This window comes from Nipponia nippon, unplaced genomic scaffold (genome assembly GCF_047370975.1).
Source record: "Nipponia nippon isolate SJK-2023a ecotype South Korea unplaced genomic scaffold, ASM4737097v1 scaffold_22, whole genome shotgun sequence".
Taxonomy (NCBI): Eukaryota; Metazoa; Chordata; class Aves; order Pelecaniformes; family Threskiornithidae; genus Nipponia; species Nipponia nippon.
This window is the reverse complement of record NW_028262339.1, coordinates 5,767,749-5,782,543: the sequence shown is the minus strand read 5'-3', so window position 1 is coordinate 5,782,543 and position 14,795 is coordinate 5,767,749. Positions and strand designations below refer to the sequence as shown.

Below are 14,795 nucleotides of genomic sequence, written 5' to 3'. Positions count from 1 at the left end.
ACAAAATTCTTCTAAAAGTTACCTTTAAAAACCTAATGTCTACATTTTCTCTTCTATTACAAATAAAATTCTCCTTCCACAAAAACTCTGGTGGTGTCAAGAAGGATGGCTCATATCAGTTGGCTGAATGAAAAGTCATTGAAGCCAATGTCTAAAACTCTGCACTGCGTTTCTTCTTTAAAGCTATCAAAAATACTTTCAGGAACTATCTTTGAAATCGCTAGATGTTTCAAATGAGTGACAGTAAACTAACATTAATTCAAGCTAGTCACAAATAAAAATGTTTTTGAAAGCCTGGTTTTGAAACCAAAAGGTTTCAAAGAAATCTTCCAATATCAATTGCTTCACTTCTAAATGAACTGTGTAAGTATTTAAAAGCACCATAATGGACTATCACTTGGATATTTTAAAAATTAATTGAGCTTTCCCAATTTTATATGAAACTGATTTGGTTTCATGACATTTTTTGGAAAGCACCAATAAATGATGGTCAGGGTTAGATGATGTGCTGTGCCATTTGTCTGCAAAGTTTTTCACTGTGCGGGCCACTAGTGAATTTTGCAGTACAAAGTAGGAAGGGCATCATTTCCCCCCCGCCAAAGAACATGAAGTAATTCCAGAAGAGAGAAAACAACTACAAAGAAAGTTACATTACTCAGCTAAGTTCAACTAAAAAGCAAATAATTAAACAGAGGAACAAATGAACAGCATTCACTTTCAACACTGTGGTGGGTTGAACCTGACTGGATGCCAGGTGCCCACCAAAGCCACTCTATCAGTCCCCCTCCTCAGCTGGACAGGGGAGAGAAAATATAATGAAAGGCTCATGGGTCGAGATAAGGGCAGGGAGAGATCACTCACCAATTACCGTCACGGGCAAATCAGACTCAACTCGGGGAAATTAGTTTAATTTATTGCCAATCAAATCAGAGTAGGGTAATGAGAAATAAAATCTAAATCTTAAAACACCTTCCCCCCACCCCTCCCTTCTTCCCGGGCTCAACATCACTCACGATTTTCACTACCTCCTCCCCCTGAGCAGCAGGGGGATGGGGAATGGGGGTTGCGGTCAGTTCATAACATTTTGTCTCTGCTGCTCCTTCCTCCTCAGGGGAAGGCCTCCTCACACTCTTCCCCTGCTCCAGCATAGGGTCCCTCCCACAGGAGACAGTCCTCCATGAACTTCTCCAACATGAGTCCTTCCCACGGGCTGCAGTTCTTCACAAAATGCTCCAGCATGGGTCCTTTCCATGGGGTGCAGTCCTTCAGGAATGGACTGCTCCAGCATGGGTGTCCCATGGGGCCACAGGTCCTGCCAGAAAACCTGCTCTTGCGTGGGCTCCTCTCTCCATGGGGTCACAGGTCCTGCCAGGAGCCTGCTCCAGCACAGGCTTCCCACAGGGTCACAGCCTCCTTCAGGCACATCCACCTGCTCCAGCGTAGGGTCCTCCACAGGGTGCAGGTGGATATCTGCTGCACCGTGGACCTCCATGGGCTGCAGGGGGACAGCCTGTCTCACCATGGTCTTCACCATGGGCTGCAGGGGAATCTCTGCTCCAGCGCCTGGAGCACCTCCTCCCCCTCCTTTTTCAACTGACCTTGGTGTCTGCAGAGTTGTTCCTCTCACATATTCTCACTCCTCTCTCTCCGCTGCTATTATTCCATGCAGGTTTTTTTTTCCCCCTCCCTTCTTAAATATGTTATCACAGCGGCACTACCACCATCACTGATTGGCTCAGCCTTGGCCAGCAGCGGCTCCATCTTGGAGCCGGCTGGCATTGGCTATATCGGACATAGGGGAAGCTTCTAGCAGCTTCTCATGGAAGCCACCCCCATAGCCCCCAGCTACTAAAACCTTGCCACACAAACCCAATGCAAACATTTTCATCCGCAAAATGCTGGACTGTAGAATTCTTAACTTGCAAATGATAATTTCTAGTCCCCGTCCTGCGCACTAGTCCAAACAGAATGTACAGCTAAAGCAGTCTGGCTTAGTTTATACAAGATCAAATACCATCATACAGTACAATTCTTGACTGGTAACTTGATCTTTTGTTGTGTCATTGCTAATAATCCTTACTACAGAGTCCACAAGACTTACTGAGATTCATTAGTCTATCAAGCTGCAAAACTTCGAATTAGCCTAACCAGTCATAAAAGGCTAAGTGGTTACTCATATTTTGAGTTTCTTCAAATAAAGAATTCTTTAAAAATACTTTGACTAATTATTTCAATTTACGAAACACACAATGTAGCTATAATCTCTGTGTACATTTAGAAAAACCTTTCTGAAGTGTTTTTGAGAGATGCTCTTTCACAATTACTATCTGATCGATTTCTATAAAATCATTAAAAATTTTACAGCAAGTTATAAATATATGGTGAATACATTACTGTTTATTTTCCAGCACTTCTGAAATGAGCAAAAGAGAAATTTTCCCCTTAAAGTGTTAGTCTATATCCCTTCGGTCATTTGGGGTAAGGTGTCCCAGCTGTATCCCCTCTCAACTTCTTGTGCACCCCCAGACTACTTGCTGGGGGGGGGGGCAGCATGAGAAAGAGAGAAGGCCCTGACACTGTGTAAGCACTGTTCAGCAATAACTAAAACATCAGTGTGTTATCAACTCTGTTTTCAGCACAAATCCAAAACATAGCACCATGCAAGCTACTATGAATAAATTAAACTCCATGCCAGCCAAAACCAGTACAACTTCTTATATGTAAGTCTGTACAGCTTAATTAAGTTTATTTATATCCTTTCAATTCCACAGTTTCTATAATGAAAGCAATAATTCTTATCTTAAAAAAAAAAACACAAAAAAACCCCACAACCACAAACAGTAACAGCTTCATAAAGCCATAAGTACATAAGAAAATCTATAAAATAAGGACATTTTCTTACCCACTAAAAAACAACAAACAAAACCCCCAAATTCAGTAACACCTCACCTGCATCAGCTCTGGACCGCTGACCTGGTGATTTTCCAAATGGGGTCTTCATTCATCTGTGTTTAAGTGAGCAGCAAAGCTGCTAGACTAGGGTGAAAATCCGGTTCTTCCCAACTCCCAAAATATCTTCTTACTCTCGTAATACAACAGCTACTTATTAATCCACCATCCAATCACCAATTTGTTCTTCTTCAAATATAGGAGAAGCACTTCCAATTATATCACTCTGAAAAACAAACCAGAAAGTCTGATTTGAGACCTGGTTAAAATAAACATTGAAGTGAAACAAAATATTTTTTCTTTCACGCTCAATGAGAAGTCTCTTCATATTCTGTTATTCTGGACGCATTCAGTAAACAGAGGGCAGGTAGGCAAGAAGACAGCCAAATATTAAGGCTTGTACTTTTTCTCATATTCTCAATGCAAGTTCTGTATCAGATCAAAGTCATCCACAGACAGATACACATAGAAAAACCTCATAAAAAAAACCCCAACTTTGCTTAGTATAGGAAAGAATGACTACTACCTTAAAAACCCTGCCTGAAAGCAGAAGAAACTGCACTACCTTCACCAGAGGTAAAGCACAAACCAACTACTCCCATTTGTTAGAAAACAAACCAAAATGCTTCACACCCACATATCAGAATTCCTTCTCTACAGATAAGTTAAAAAAAAACTGTAGAAAAAAATCTTAACACTTAAAAGGTAAAAAACCCACAGATTCTATTGCAACACTCAAACTACCAATTTGTTAAATCATTAGTTTATAGAAGATCTGCAAAAGTCATTGGTGATTCACTACACCTAAATTCAGATTCCTGGAACATTTAGTAATCACATTACTCTAGATTAGGAAGATATGGAAGGACAATGCCTTAAAGTCTTTTCCAAGATTTAAGTTACAGCCACTTGTTATCACTTAAAATTTTGAAGAATTACAGATCAACTATTTCAGACTAATGTTTCTGGACAGCAAACATTTCTCCTAATTAATTCGTTCATTTCAATGCTGCACATAGCTAAAACAACAGGTTAGGTCAGCTCATCCTTTTAGCCTGGTTTCCTTAAGAAATGTGATTGCTGTAATCATGTTCTCTGTAATCTGTCAGTCATCGGTGGCCTTCTCCCTTTCACTTTTTTTCTTCCCAACAGCAGCTTTGGAACCTGCTGTTAATTTTGAAAAAAGGGTAAAAAACAGAGAAATGACCCTAACTAGTGACCCAGCTGTGGGAAAAGGTGTACCTTATGTTCATGCCTTACTGAACAACTGAATATACAAGGATAAGCCTTGAGGTATAGTAAAAGTGCTATGCTGAAACTTGCATTTACATCTACTAACACTTTGCCAATTCTTCCATGAATCACATCCACTAACTCCTAGGAATATTAGATCAATACAGAGGAATATTCCTAGGAATAAAGAGCAATAGAGACACAAACAAAATTAAATAATAGTTTCTGGTGTTTTAATTTAAGCAAGTATTTGACAATTTGTAGTTTTTTGAAAGATCTGTGCTATATTTGGAAGAACTAACTTTTTAGACATTCAGTCAGGAAGCAATAAGAATTTGTGAAATTAAACTTAAATATCCATTTAAAGGAATTTATCATTTTTTCCACATTTCATCTCTTCCTGAAATCTACCCATTATATACACAGTAATGCTGAACAGTACCAGAGGAACAATATTCAAGGTTTAAAACACATTTGAAGAAACAACAGGAAGCAATTAGCTTGCCTAACACAATTAGCTTGCTTACTAGAACACAAGAAATTTTTTTATACCAAGGACATCAAAAATATTTTACTATAGTTTAAAATACACTTCCATATTCAGTCTCACAAGGACTGTGTACACATGCAAGAGAAATTAACCTTTCTTCCTCCAGATGAGATGAGAGTTTATGGTTTAGAGAGAATCAACTGTAATCTAGCATTATACTTTTATACTAAATAAACAACAAAAGACCCTCAACCACACACACATGAAAAACATCAGCACTTAATTAAAATACCCTTTTCCAGTAAGGTGTTGACTTGTCATCCAGGAAGTTGCAAATATTTCATAACATCTGTATGTATTATATGTGGTTTTTTTCAGATTTCCAATCCATAGCTGCCAGAGTCCAATGCTCTCTGACCAGGCTCTTTTATATATTCCACCCATGAAGGGTGTGATGTTTAATATCAAATTTACTTATCTGAAGACAGTTGATGTTACATGGGATTTTTGATTTAGCAGAGTGATCCAGCAATATACTGAAATCACAATACAAGTGTAAGTTACACTTAGCAAAATATAGCAATTGCAATACACAGTTCAATCACAATACCAATGTGATCCCCATTACCGGTCTCTAAAATATGCTCACCGTCATGATGCTGGACATCCCCAATCATTGGGAAGGAATACATGGGTTGAAGCCAGTTCAAGTCTGTTGCTCTCTTCGAAATTCTTTTGTTAGTTGTCTAGGTTTTATATTATATGTTGGACTGAGTCACCTATTCACTCCACCCATGCTGCTCTGGTTAACTCAGGGAGAGATTCACACTCTTTTAATGAGATCTGGGAGAAACATTTATACTATCAGTTGATCCACTCAACTGTTATCTAAAAGTCAGCTTTCTTTGCAACAACTGTGGTCAGTCACACCCTGCATCATTCTCTGAGCTTCATGGGCACATTGCCCTTGCCCTTGCCCATCTCCACTGAGCCTTCTTCCATCGTAGGGGTTTATTGGTCAGTCACAATGGCAAACTGAAATTGTAAAATACTATATAGACATTTTAGTTTCATTTTTTGTTAAGTAGCTATATTTACAAAGAAAAAATGAAACAACACACAAGTTTTGGCTTTCTACCAGTTAGTAAGCATTTTATTGGAATGATCTGTCCCCAATCACTACTACGCCAACAAAGACATACCTCTTAGAAGGAAAAAGGCTTCCTAATCCTTTTAAAGTCACAATGCATTTGCTAATACTTAAAGCAGCATTTCACTGTGCTCTCTGAACCTAAGGACACAAGACTACTAAAGTAAAAAGCTGATTCAGCAATTCAAACATTTTCTATAACCTCAGCCAAGTAACTTCCACGAATTCAACACTTAAGATTTTCACAGAAAGGAAATGAAACTTAAATTTTCCTAAAATTAGTATTCTGAATTCTTTACATGTCAGTTTCACACTGACCGTTCTAAAGGCATTAATAAGGAGGGATAAAATGAGATTTTCTGAAGATCAATTGATATACTTTGAGAACATCTTGAACTTTAAAGCATATGTAACAATTTTTGAAGTCTTGTTTGTCTTATTAAAATAAATCAGAAAAATATACAACTTATATATTTTTTTTGTAATAAAGTTTTGTAATAAAAGGTTTTGAATTTTGAGGGTTGATTTTTTTTCTTGATAATTTTCCATATTAAGGATTTGGAATATTTACACGATAGCATTAAATGTGTTGTTGTCATTCATAATATTTATAAGTCTAAGAATGCCATGTTCCACACAAAAGAAATTTGTAATGTGCTTCTGACATACTAAGTAACAAGAAGCCATACTGTTAAGGAATAGAAATTCCTTGTTAGAAGGATGTACATAAGATGACTTACAAAACAATCAACTTTTGAGGGTAATTCTGTTGACAGCACTATAGTTTAGTATTTGAGCAATTTAAAATGAGAAACTGCTAAGTCACTTCAAAATATTTCAGTATGACTTCTGAAAGTCAGCCTTTTTAATAACAGTTTAGTGAACCAATTCTAAACCCACTACTTTGTTCTTTCACATAGCAAATAAAACACAGGTAGCTTTTTTTGATCCAAACTGAGACACCCAGAACACACTATAATAGCCTTTATGGACTACCAGTATCTTTTAGAAAAGCATCACAGCCTACCAGTTAGGCACTGATTGCCCCCACACCTGACTGCACAGGTCACCAACACCTCAGTTGCAGGTTTCATTTAAAGAATGTTCTTCTGATTAGCCATCAGCTACAACTACTCATCAGTCCAAGTGTTTTGCTTACAAAAAAAAAATATTCGGTGTGTTTTATTTCTTAGGTCAGAATACACTTATGAAAAACAATGTGCAAGTTAGATGAATGCTTTGTATGATACCGTTCTAATTATTTTGGAGTGTTTCACACAAGAAAGGTTAAATGATGGATTAAAACCAGCAAGGCCTACAAATTGTCAGTCATCATACTAGTTTTAATGATAATAGTACAATCATGCTATCAGGGTAAGGAGGAAGACAACAATATCAAGACAAGAAAATAGAGCTATATTTAATTATTTTTTTTTCAGCATAAAGGCAAAAGAAGGGAAAAACCAGCATGTACACTCAGAGCACAGATTATGGTTTTCCTCATGAACCAGTTTAATCCCTTCTGTAAACCTTTAATTGTAAACCACATGAGACCATTCTTCTGTGAACAAAGTAATTCTGAAAGGAAATATGTCAGTTGAAGAGATTTCTTGGTACGTAATATTTTGATTTCCATAACTCAATTGAGAATTGCTGATATACATTTCAGCTGAAGTAATATAATATTAATAATATAATATAATATTTAGATTCCCTAATTCTTATCATATGAATAGAATAGGTGACCCTATGCAAGTCTTCTGTATGCCCCCCTCCCCCCAAGACAATCAATGTTAAAATATCTCCTAAATAACAGGGGGGAATATAAAAATATACACCTGATTTCAGTTTGTGTTGGACATTTTCACTTCCCTGAGGTATGAAAATTCAGCCACTCAAATCCCAAATCTGCATGAAAGTATCCTACAGACTCATCTGGCATATCAATTACTAAGAACTTTTTTTCCCTAACACTAGGATTTAGTAGGAGTAGTAACATCTGATATCTGGGAAGAGAGATTATAGTAAACTAGCTCTGTGAACACAAAAATTATTTACAACTGACAACCACAAAGAGCAATACATTTCAGTGGTGGATTTATCAGTTGACAGACCCCAAATCAAGCACTACTTTCCCTCCCCTCTGATATCCTCTACAGTTTTTCCTCTATCCATAGATTTATTATTTGCCTAGAATTGTACAGAAACAAGCAGTACTGGTATACAACTGTGCGTGGGTGTGTGTATATATATTTATATATAAAAATAAAATTGCAAAATACATTTACTCTAAGATGCTATATTGATGTAACTGTAGATTATTAAACAGAAGGTTGAAATAATCTGAAATTTGTACAAAACGTCCCTTGTTGACAGGGTGTCTACAAAAGTGACTCTTGTTGACAATGGGACTATAAATGCTGTACCATTACTGCTAAAGGGGAAAAAAAAGTGCTACCTAAAGTTCATCTGGTTTTCTTTCCCTTTTTAATATGAAAATATCTAGAAAATCAATGCACTGTATACAGATGTTTTCAGTAAAAGCCAGCATAATAAAATACATTCTACCACCACCACAGTCAAAACATCTTAAAAAGTGAAGCCAGAAGAAAACCAGACCAGATTATATTCATATAAATACAGGCTTTTATCTTCAGCACATGCATACACTCAATGAATTCTAGGGATCAGATTATAATATTTTATAATGATCCTGGAACTGAATGAAAAGTTTTTAAATCTTTTTGTAAACTTTTATCTTTCAACTTTGTTTCAACAACAAATGATTAGATGAGGATTTTAGCATATTGTAGAGCAAAAAAAGGTTTTCTGAAAAGGTCTGGAGACAAGAACTCCCTATTATAGCATAAAACTACGGAAGTTGATATAATTTAGGAGTTCTAAAAATCAAAAAACATATTGGAGGAACAATTATTAACAGTAACATTCGATTAAGCAATTATCCCAACATTTCCCCCCCTTAGGTAATACTCCAAATGTTTCAGAACTAGGTAGGTAGCTTTACAAAGGCTATTAATTTTTCAGAAGCCTTCTATCTGAGTCAATAGTTTGAACAAGTTTTGTCTAAACCACCTTTCAGCGTATGTCCTTAGCTTAGCTCCACTGAAGTTAGACATAGTATTTCAGGTGAAACATGAGGTTCATGATCTTGAAGCATTAGTGTAGTTTTATGAGAACACATGTAAACGATAACTCTCAAAGACTGCATTTAAAGTTCATTTAAAAAAAAGGACAGACAGAAATCCTGAAAGTACCATTTCCAATGTTTCCTGCCATACTTGTTCTTCCCCTTGAATTAGCAAGATATAGTTGTTACTGAGACAAGCAGTATAGTTTGTTCTCTATTTCCACTGGATTTTCCTCATGACATATATCATTGTTAAAGCACTCAGTCTCTCTCACTTCATTCAATTCAGCATTTAAGAGGTCTTAGTTTTGCAATAGATATATTTTGAAATAATCGCAGATGGAGTGTATACTTAAGTAACAGTAAAGGCAGCAGTAAGAACTTCATTAGAGTCAATATTATAAAATAGTATTTTAATGAAATTGCTTAGTATTTAAGTTTCAGGGGCTCAATGACCACACTCCTAACTTCTGAAGAGTATCATCTCATAAGACTAATTTTCAGAACTCACATACTACATTTGAAAATTGTAATGAAAACACCAGTAGAGAGAGCATGAAAGCATAGGATTTTCACCCCCCCCAAGTCACAAAGCACCTATTTCTGTTTCAAAAATTTTATTGTAGTTAAAGTACAAAAAACATAATATGTACTCAGAAAGATTATAGAATAGTTTTTAGCCTAGTCTGTAGCACCCTTATGCTTACATAGATGATTACTGTGGGAAATACAAGGCACAGAAGATAAGCATGTTCTTGTCTGCATTATAGCACCCATTTGTCAATAGACAAAAAGCCAAGTAGGATTTTTCCACCTTCTACAGAAAAAAACCCGCAAACAAAAAACCCAAACACAGAGTTATTACATTTGACACTGCGATCCTGGACAACTGCTCTAAATTACAGAAACACCACACTATATTCAATTCAATGACCAAGAGTTTGGAGATACTTCACTAGCATCTGCACCTTCAAAAGCTTTGTATTACTGGGACAGAAATCAATTTTGAAGTTAATTCTAAGCACCCTACAATGAAGGGTAGAGTGTTTGTCTCAAACATTCACAGAAGTACACATCGCATTCTTAAAATAAATAAAATACACATATGAAAACCACAAAATGTGAGATTTCCCAAATGTTTTCGAGCTCAAGAACACTAGTGCCACATCACTGAAATTGACTACCAAAGTTTAGCTGTCTAGAAATTAAGCACTGAAGGAGGTAAATTTTTCCCAGATATCAAGAACTACTTTTTTGAAAGTTTAGGTATCTAGAATTGAACCTCTACTTCTTAGAAGCGTACCAAGAAGGAACTTTTTCATGTACTTCTAAATCCTACTGCAATCAAAGGATTATTTCAGACATTCTAGTAATCTACAAATTAAGGCAATGTCACCTAATCTACATCTGACTGGCTTGATATTTTGTTAGCCTTAAGAATACAGTGGAAATTCCATATCCAACATGAATGTGGGGTTTTGTCCTTAAAAAGTGGCAGACTCCATAAGTGGCATACAATACATGCAATTCCAAGGGATTCCTAAGAACAGCACTGCATTTACAAGTATCAAAGATTTCACTCAGTGGGCCACTGGTAGAAACAGAGAATAAACAGTAAAATGTTGTATTGGGTTTAAGTGGCAAAGTTTTGGTAGCAGGGGGCGCTGCAGGGGTGGCTTCTGTGAGAAGATGCCAGAAGCTGCCCCCATGTCAGACAGAGCCAGTTCCAGCTGGCTCCAAGATGGACCTGCCGCTGGCCAAAGCTGACCCAATCAGTGATGTTGGTAGTGTCTCTGTGATAACATATTTAAGAAGGGGAAAAAACTGCTGTGCAACAGCAGCCAGAAGGAGAGGAGTGAGACAATGTGAGAGAAACAACTCTGCAGACACCAAGGTCAGTGAAGAAGGAAGGGGAGGAGGTGCTCCAGGCACCAGAGCAGAGATTCCCCTGCAGCCCATAGTGAAGACCATGGTGAGGCAGGTTGTCCCCCTGCAGCCCATGGAGGTCCACGGTGCAGCAGATATCTACCCTGTAGCCTGTGGACGACCCCACTCTGGAGCAGGTGGATGTCGCTGATGGGAGCTGCTCCAAAGCCAGCCTGATCTGCAGCAGTGGCAGATCTTGCCACACAGGAGGGTTTCCTGAGGCAGGGAAACGCCAGGGCAGCAGAGAGACCCGCCAGGAGCTGGCAGCTCTCACGGAAGATGCTGATGAGTCTTGGGCATTACCAGAGCAACCGTGACCACCCTCACACATAAAAAAAAGCAGCCTAGGGAGCTCTAGCGACAAGGAGTGCTAGCGAACAGAGGGGGCAAACAAGGCGTGGCATGTCAGCCAGGGTGTGGTGCGGCAGTTTGAGTGGAAGGGCCTAGTCGCCCTACCAGCTCAAGAAGTGCGTTCAATTGGTGGTCATCACCTTCTCAGAAGGAGCTTAGCTATGGCATCCACCCAGCAGAAAGCCATGTCCTCTGCATTTGCCAGAACGGATATGGCAACCCAGACAGAGCTCCCATAAAAACATGCAGCCATCCAGGTCTCAGGCTGCAGGGAGTGCCAGAGCCTTTCACTGGTAATGGATGGCAGTAGTGAGAACAGCTGTGTGAGGTGTGAACAGGTGGACAATCTGCTCAGCCTGGTGGCAGAGCTATGAGAGGAAGTAGAAAGGTTAAGGAGCATCAGGGAGTCTGAGAAAGAGATGACTGGTGGAACCATGCTCTGCTCTCCCTGAGACAGAAACAGGAACAGCCACCAGAAAAAAACACAAGATCAAGGGGATCCTGTATCCTCCCCCTGCCAGGCTGAAGGCAGTAGCTTAAAGGAAAGGAGCAACTGGAGGCAAGTCGACGCTCGGGGTGGCAGGTGAACACCCTCTTGCCCACCTCGCCTTCCCAGGTGCCTCTGTGCAAAAGGTATGAGGCTCTGGATTTGAAAGGCCAGTCAATGGATGATGTGGATGACAGTCCATCTACACCACAGATGTTGCCAAGGTCAGAAAGGCCTACCTCCTGTATCACAATGTCGTGGTTTAACGCCAGCCAGCAACTAAGCACCACACAGCCGCTCGCTCACTCCCCCCACCCCAGTGGGATGGGGGAGAGAATTGGAAGGGTAAAAGGGAGAAAACTCGTGGGTTGAAATAAGAACAGTTTAATAACTGAAATAAAAAAAAAAATAATAGTAGTAATAGCAGTAGTAACAATAGTAATAAAACAATAAAAATATACAAAGCAAGTGATACACTATACAATTACTCACCACTCGCCGACCAATGCCCAGCTCATCCCCGAGCAGCAATTGCTGCCCCCTGGCCAACTCCTCAGTTTATATAATGAACATTACATCATATGGCACGGAATAGCCCTTTGGCCAGTCTGGGTCAGCTGTCCTGGCTGTGCCCCCTCCCAGCTTCTTGTGCACCTGGCAGAGCATGGGAAGCTGAAAAGTCCTTGACTGGTGTAAGCACTACTTATCAACAACTAAAACATCAGTGTGTTATCCACATTATTCTCATCCTGAATCCAAAACACAGCAGTATACCAGCTACTAGGAAGAAAATTAACTCTATCCCAGCCGAAACCAGGACAGTATCCACCCCTTATTATATACCATCTACATCATGCCCAGGTCTTACACCTTCCAGTAGAATCATAGAATCATAGAATGCTTTGGGATGGAAGGGACCTTTAAAGGTCATCTAGTCCATCCCCCCTGCAACGAGCAGGGACACCTTCAACTAGATCAGGTTGCTCAGAGTCCTGTCCAACCTGACCTTGAATGTTTCCAAGGATGAGGCATCTACCACCTCTCTGGGGAAACTGTTCCAGTGTTTCAGTATCCTCATTATAAAAAATTTCTTCCTTATATCTAGTCTGAATCTACCCTCTTTTAGTTTAAAACCATTACCCCTTGTCTTATCGCTACTGGCCCTGCTAAAAAGTCTGTCCCCATCTTTCATATAAGCCCCCTTTACGTACAGAAAGGCCGCAATAAGGTCTCCCCTCAGCCTTCTCTTCTCCAGGCTGAACAACCCCAGCTCCCTCAGCCTTTCCTCATAAGACAGCTGTTCCATCCCTCTGATCATTTTTGTGGCCCTCCTCTGGACCAATACATTCCAGTTAATCACCACCACTTTTCCAGTCTTTTGAGACAGATAGATATATATACACATAGATATAATTCCCTTAGTCTATGGGCTATCCCTCTAAAACTTTCATTGCGTTCATTTAGTCTGTGACTGTGGGCTTCATCCATCATAACAGTCTTTCAGGGCAGGAGAGATGATGTGTGGTGTTGGATTGTTGCATGATGAAGCCAGTTCTGGTTCCATCACTGCTGCACTTTGCTCGGTTTCATCAAAGTTCATTCTTCATTAATCTGGGTGATTCTTACTGTATACTGTTGATATGGCACATAGCAACCATAGAAGTGATGACATCCAGTATTATATAGCAACTAACATCATACCATTCAGTTCATTGGCTATTCCACCCAAAATCAAATCCCCTTGAGGTACACATGGGACTTCCCCATCCTCCTGCATCACCCACCAAGTGCATCCAGGTCCCTGAGCAAAAGCAATCCCACGAATGGGTTTGTCTTTGCCTGAGGCAGGAGTAACCCAGACTGTCTTCCCCAGCATATTTTTTATGTGCACTACAGGGACTTTATCCCCCTCTAGAGTACGTAAAGGTCTTGATTGGGCAGGGCCAGCTCGATTGGCAGACCTCCTAGTGTTGACTAACCAGGTGGCCTTTGCTAAATGTGTATCCCAATGTTTTAAATGTCCCACCACCCATTGCTCTCAGTGTAGTCTTTAACAGTCCATTGTATCGTTCAATTTTCCCAGAGGCTGGTGCATGATAGGGGATGTGATATACTCACTCAATGCCATGCTCTTTGGCCCAGGTGTCTATGAGGTTGTTTCGGAAATGAGTCCCGTTGTCCGACTCAATTCTTTCTGGGGTGCCGTGTCGCCATAAGACCTCCTTTTCAAGGCCCAGGATAGTGTTCCGGGTGGTGGCATGGGGTACGGGATATGTTTCCAGCCATCCGGTGGTTGCTTCCACCATTGTAAGCACATGGCGCTTGCCTTGGCCGGTTTGTGGGAGTGTGCCAGGCCTCCCCATATTTATATTTCAGCCATCGTCCTCCATACCAGAGAGGCTTTAACTGCTTGGCTTGCGTGATTGCAGCGCATGTTTCGCATTCATGGATAACCTGTGCAATAGCATCCATGGTCAAATCCACCCCTCGATCACGAGCCCATCTAGATGTTGCATCTCTTCCTTGATGGCCTGAGGTGTCATGGGCCCACTGAGCTAGAAATAACTCACCCTTCTGTTGCCAGTCCAGATCCACCTGAGCCACTTCAATCTTAGCAGCCTGATCCACCTGCTGATGGTTTTGATGTTCTTCAGTGGCCCAGCTCTTGGGTACGTGAGCATCTACGTGACGTACTTTTACAACCAGGTTCTCTATCCGGGCAGCAATATCTTGCCACAATGCGGCAGCCCAGATGGGTTTGCCTCTGTGCTGCCAGTTACTCTGCTTCCATTGCTGTAACCACCCCCACAGGGCATTTGCCACGACCCATGAGTCAGTATAGAGAGAGAGCACTGGCCACTTCTCTCAGTCAGCAATATCTAAAGCCAGCTGGATGGCTTTCACCTCTACAAACTGACTTGATTCACCTTCTCCTTCAGCAGTTTCCGCAACTTATCATACAGGACTCTATACAGCAGCCTTCCACCTCCGATGCTTCTCCACAAGACGACAAGACCCATCAGTGAACAGGGCATATTGCTTCTCATTTTCTGGTAGTTTA

General features: G+C 40.1%; 1 protein-coding gene across 6 annotated transcripts in view; it reads right to left on the bottom strand.

The window, feature by feature from the left end:
• The window catches only part of LOC104010302 (spindlin-Z), a 97,945-nt gene that overhangs the window by 38,037 nt on the left and 45,113 nt on the right, over positions 1-14,795 (bottom strand). For 4 of the 6 annotated variants that reach the window (XM_087760376.1, XM_087760373.1, XM_087760377.1 and 1 more), the window contains one exon: positions 2,950-3,175. In XM_087760376.1, coding sequence (XP_087616502.1) covers positions 2,950-3,001 — 52 coding nt within the window. In that variant the 5' untranslated portion in view covers positions 3,002-3,175. Of the gene's footprint in view, positions 1-2,949; positions 3,176-3,475; positions 3,516-5,321; positions 5,574-14,795 lie in introns of those variants that run through there. The other 2 variants (XM_087760374.1, XM_087760379.1) reach the window with 2 other exon arrangements.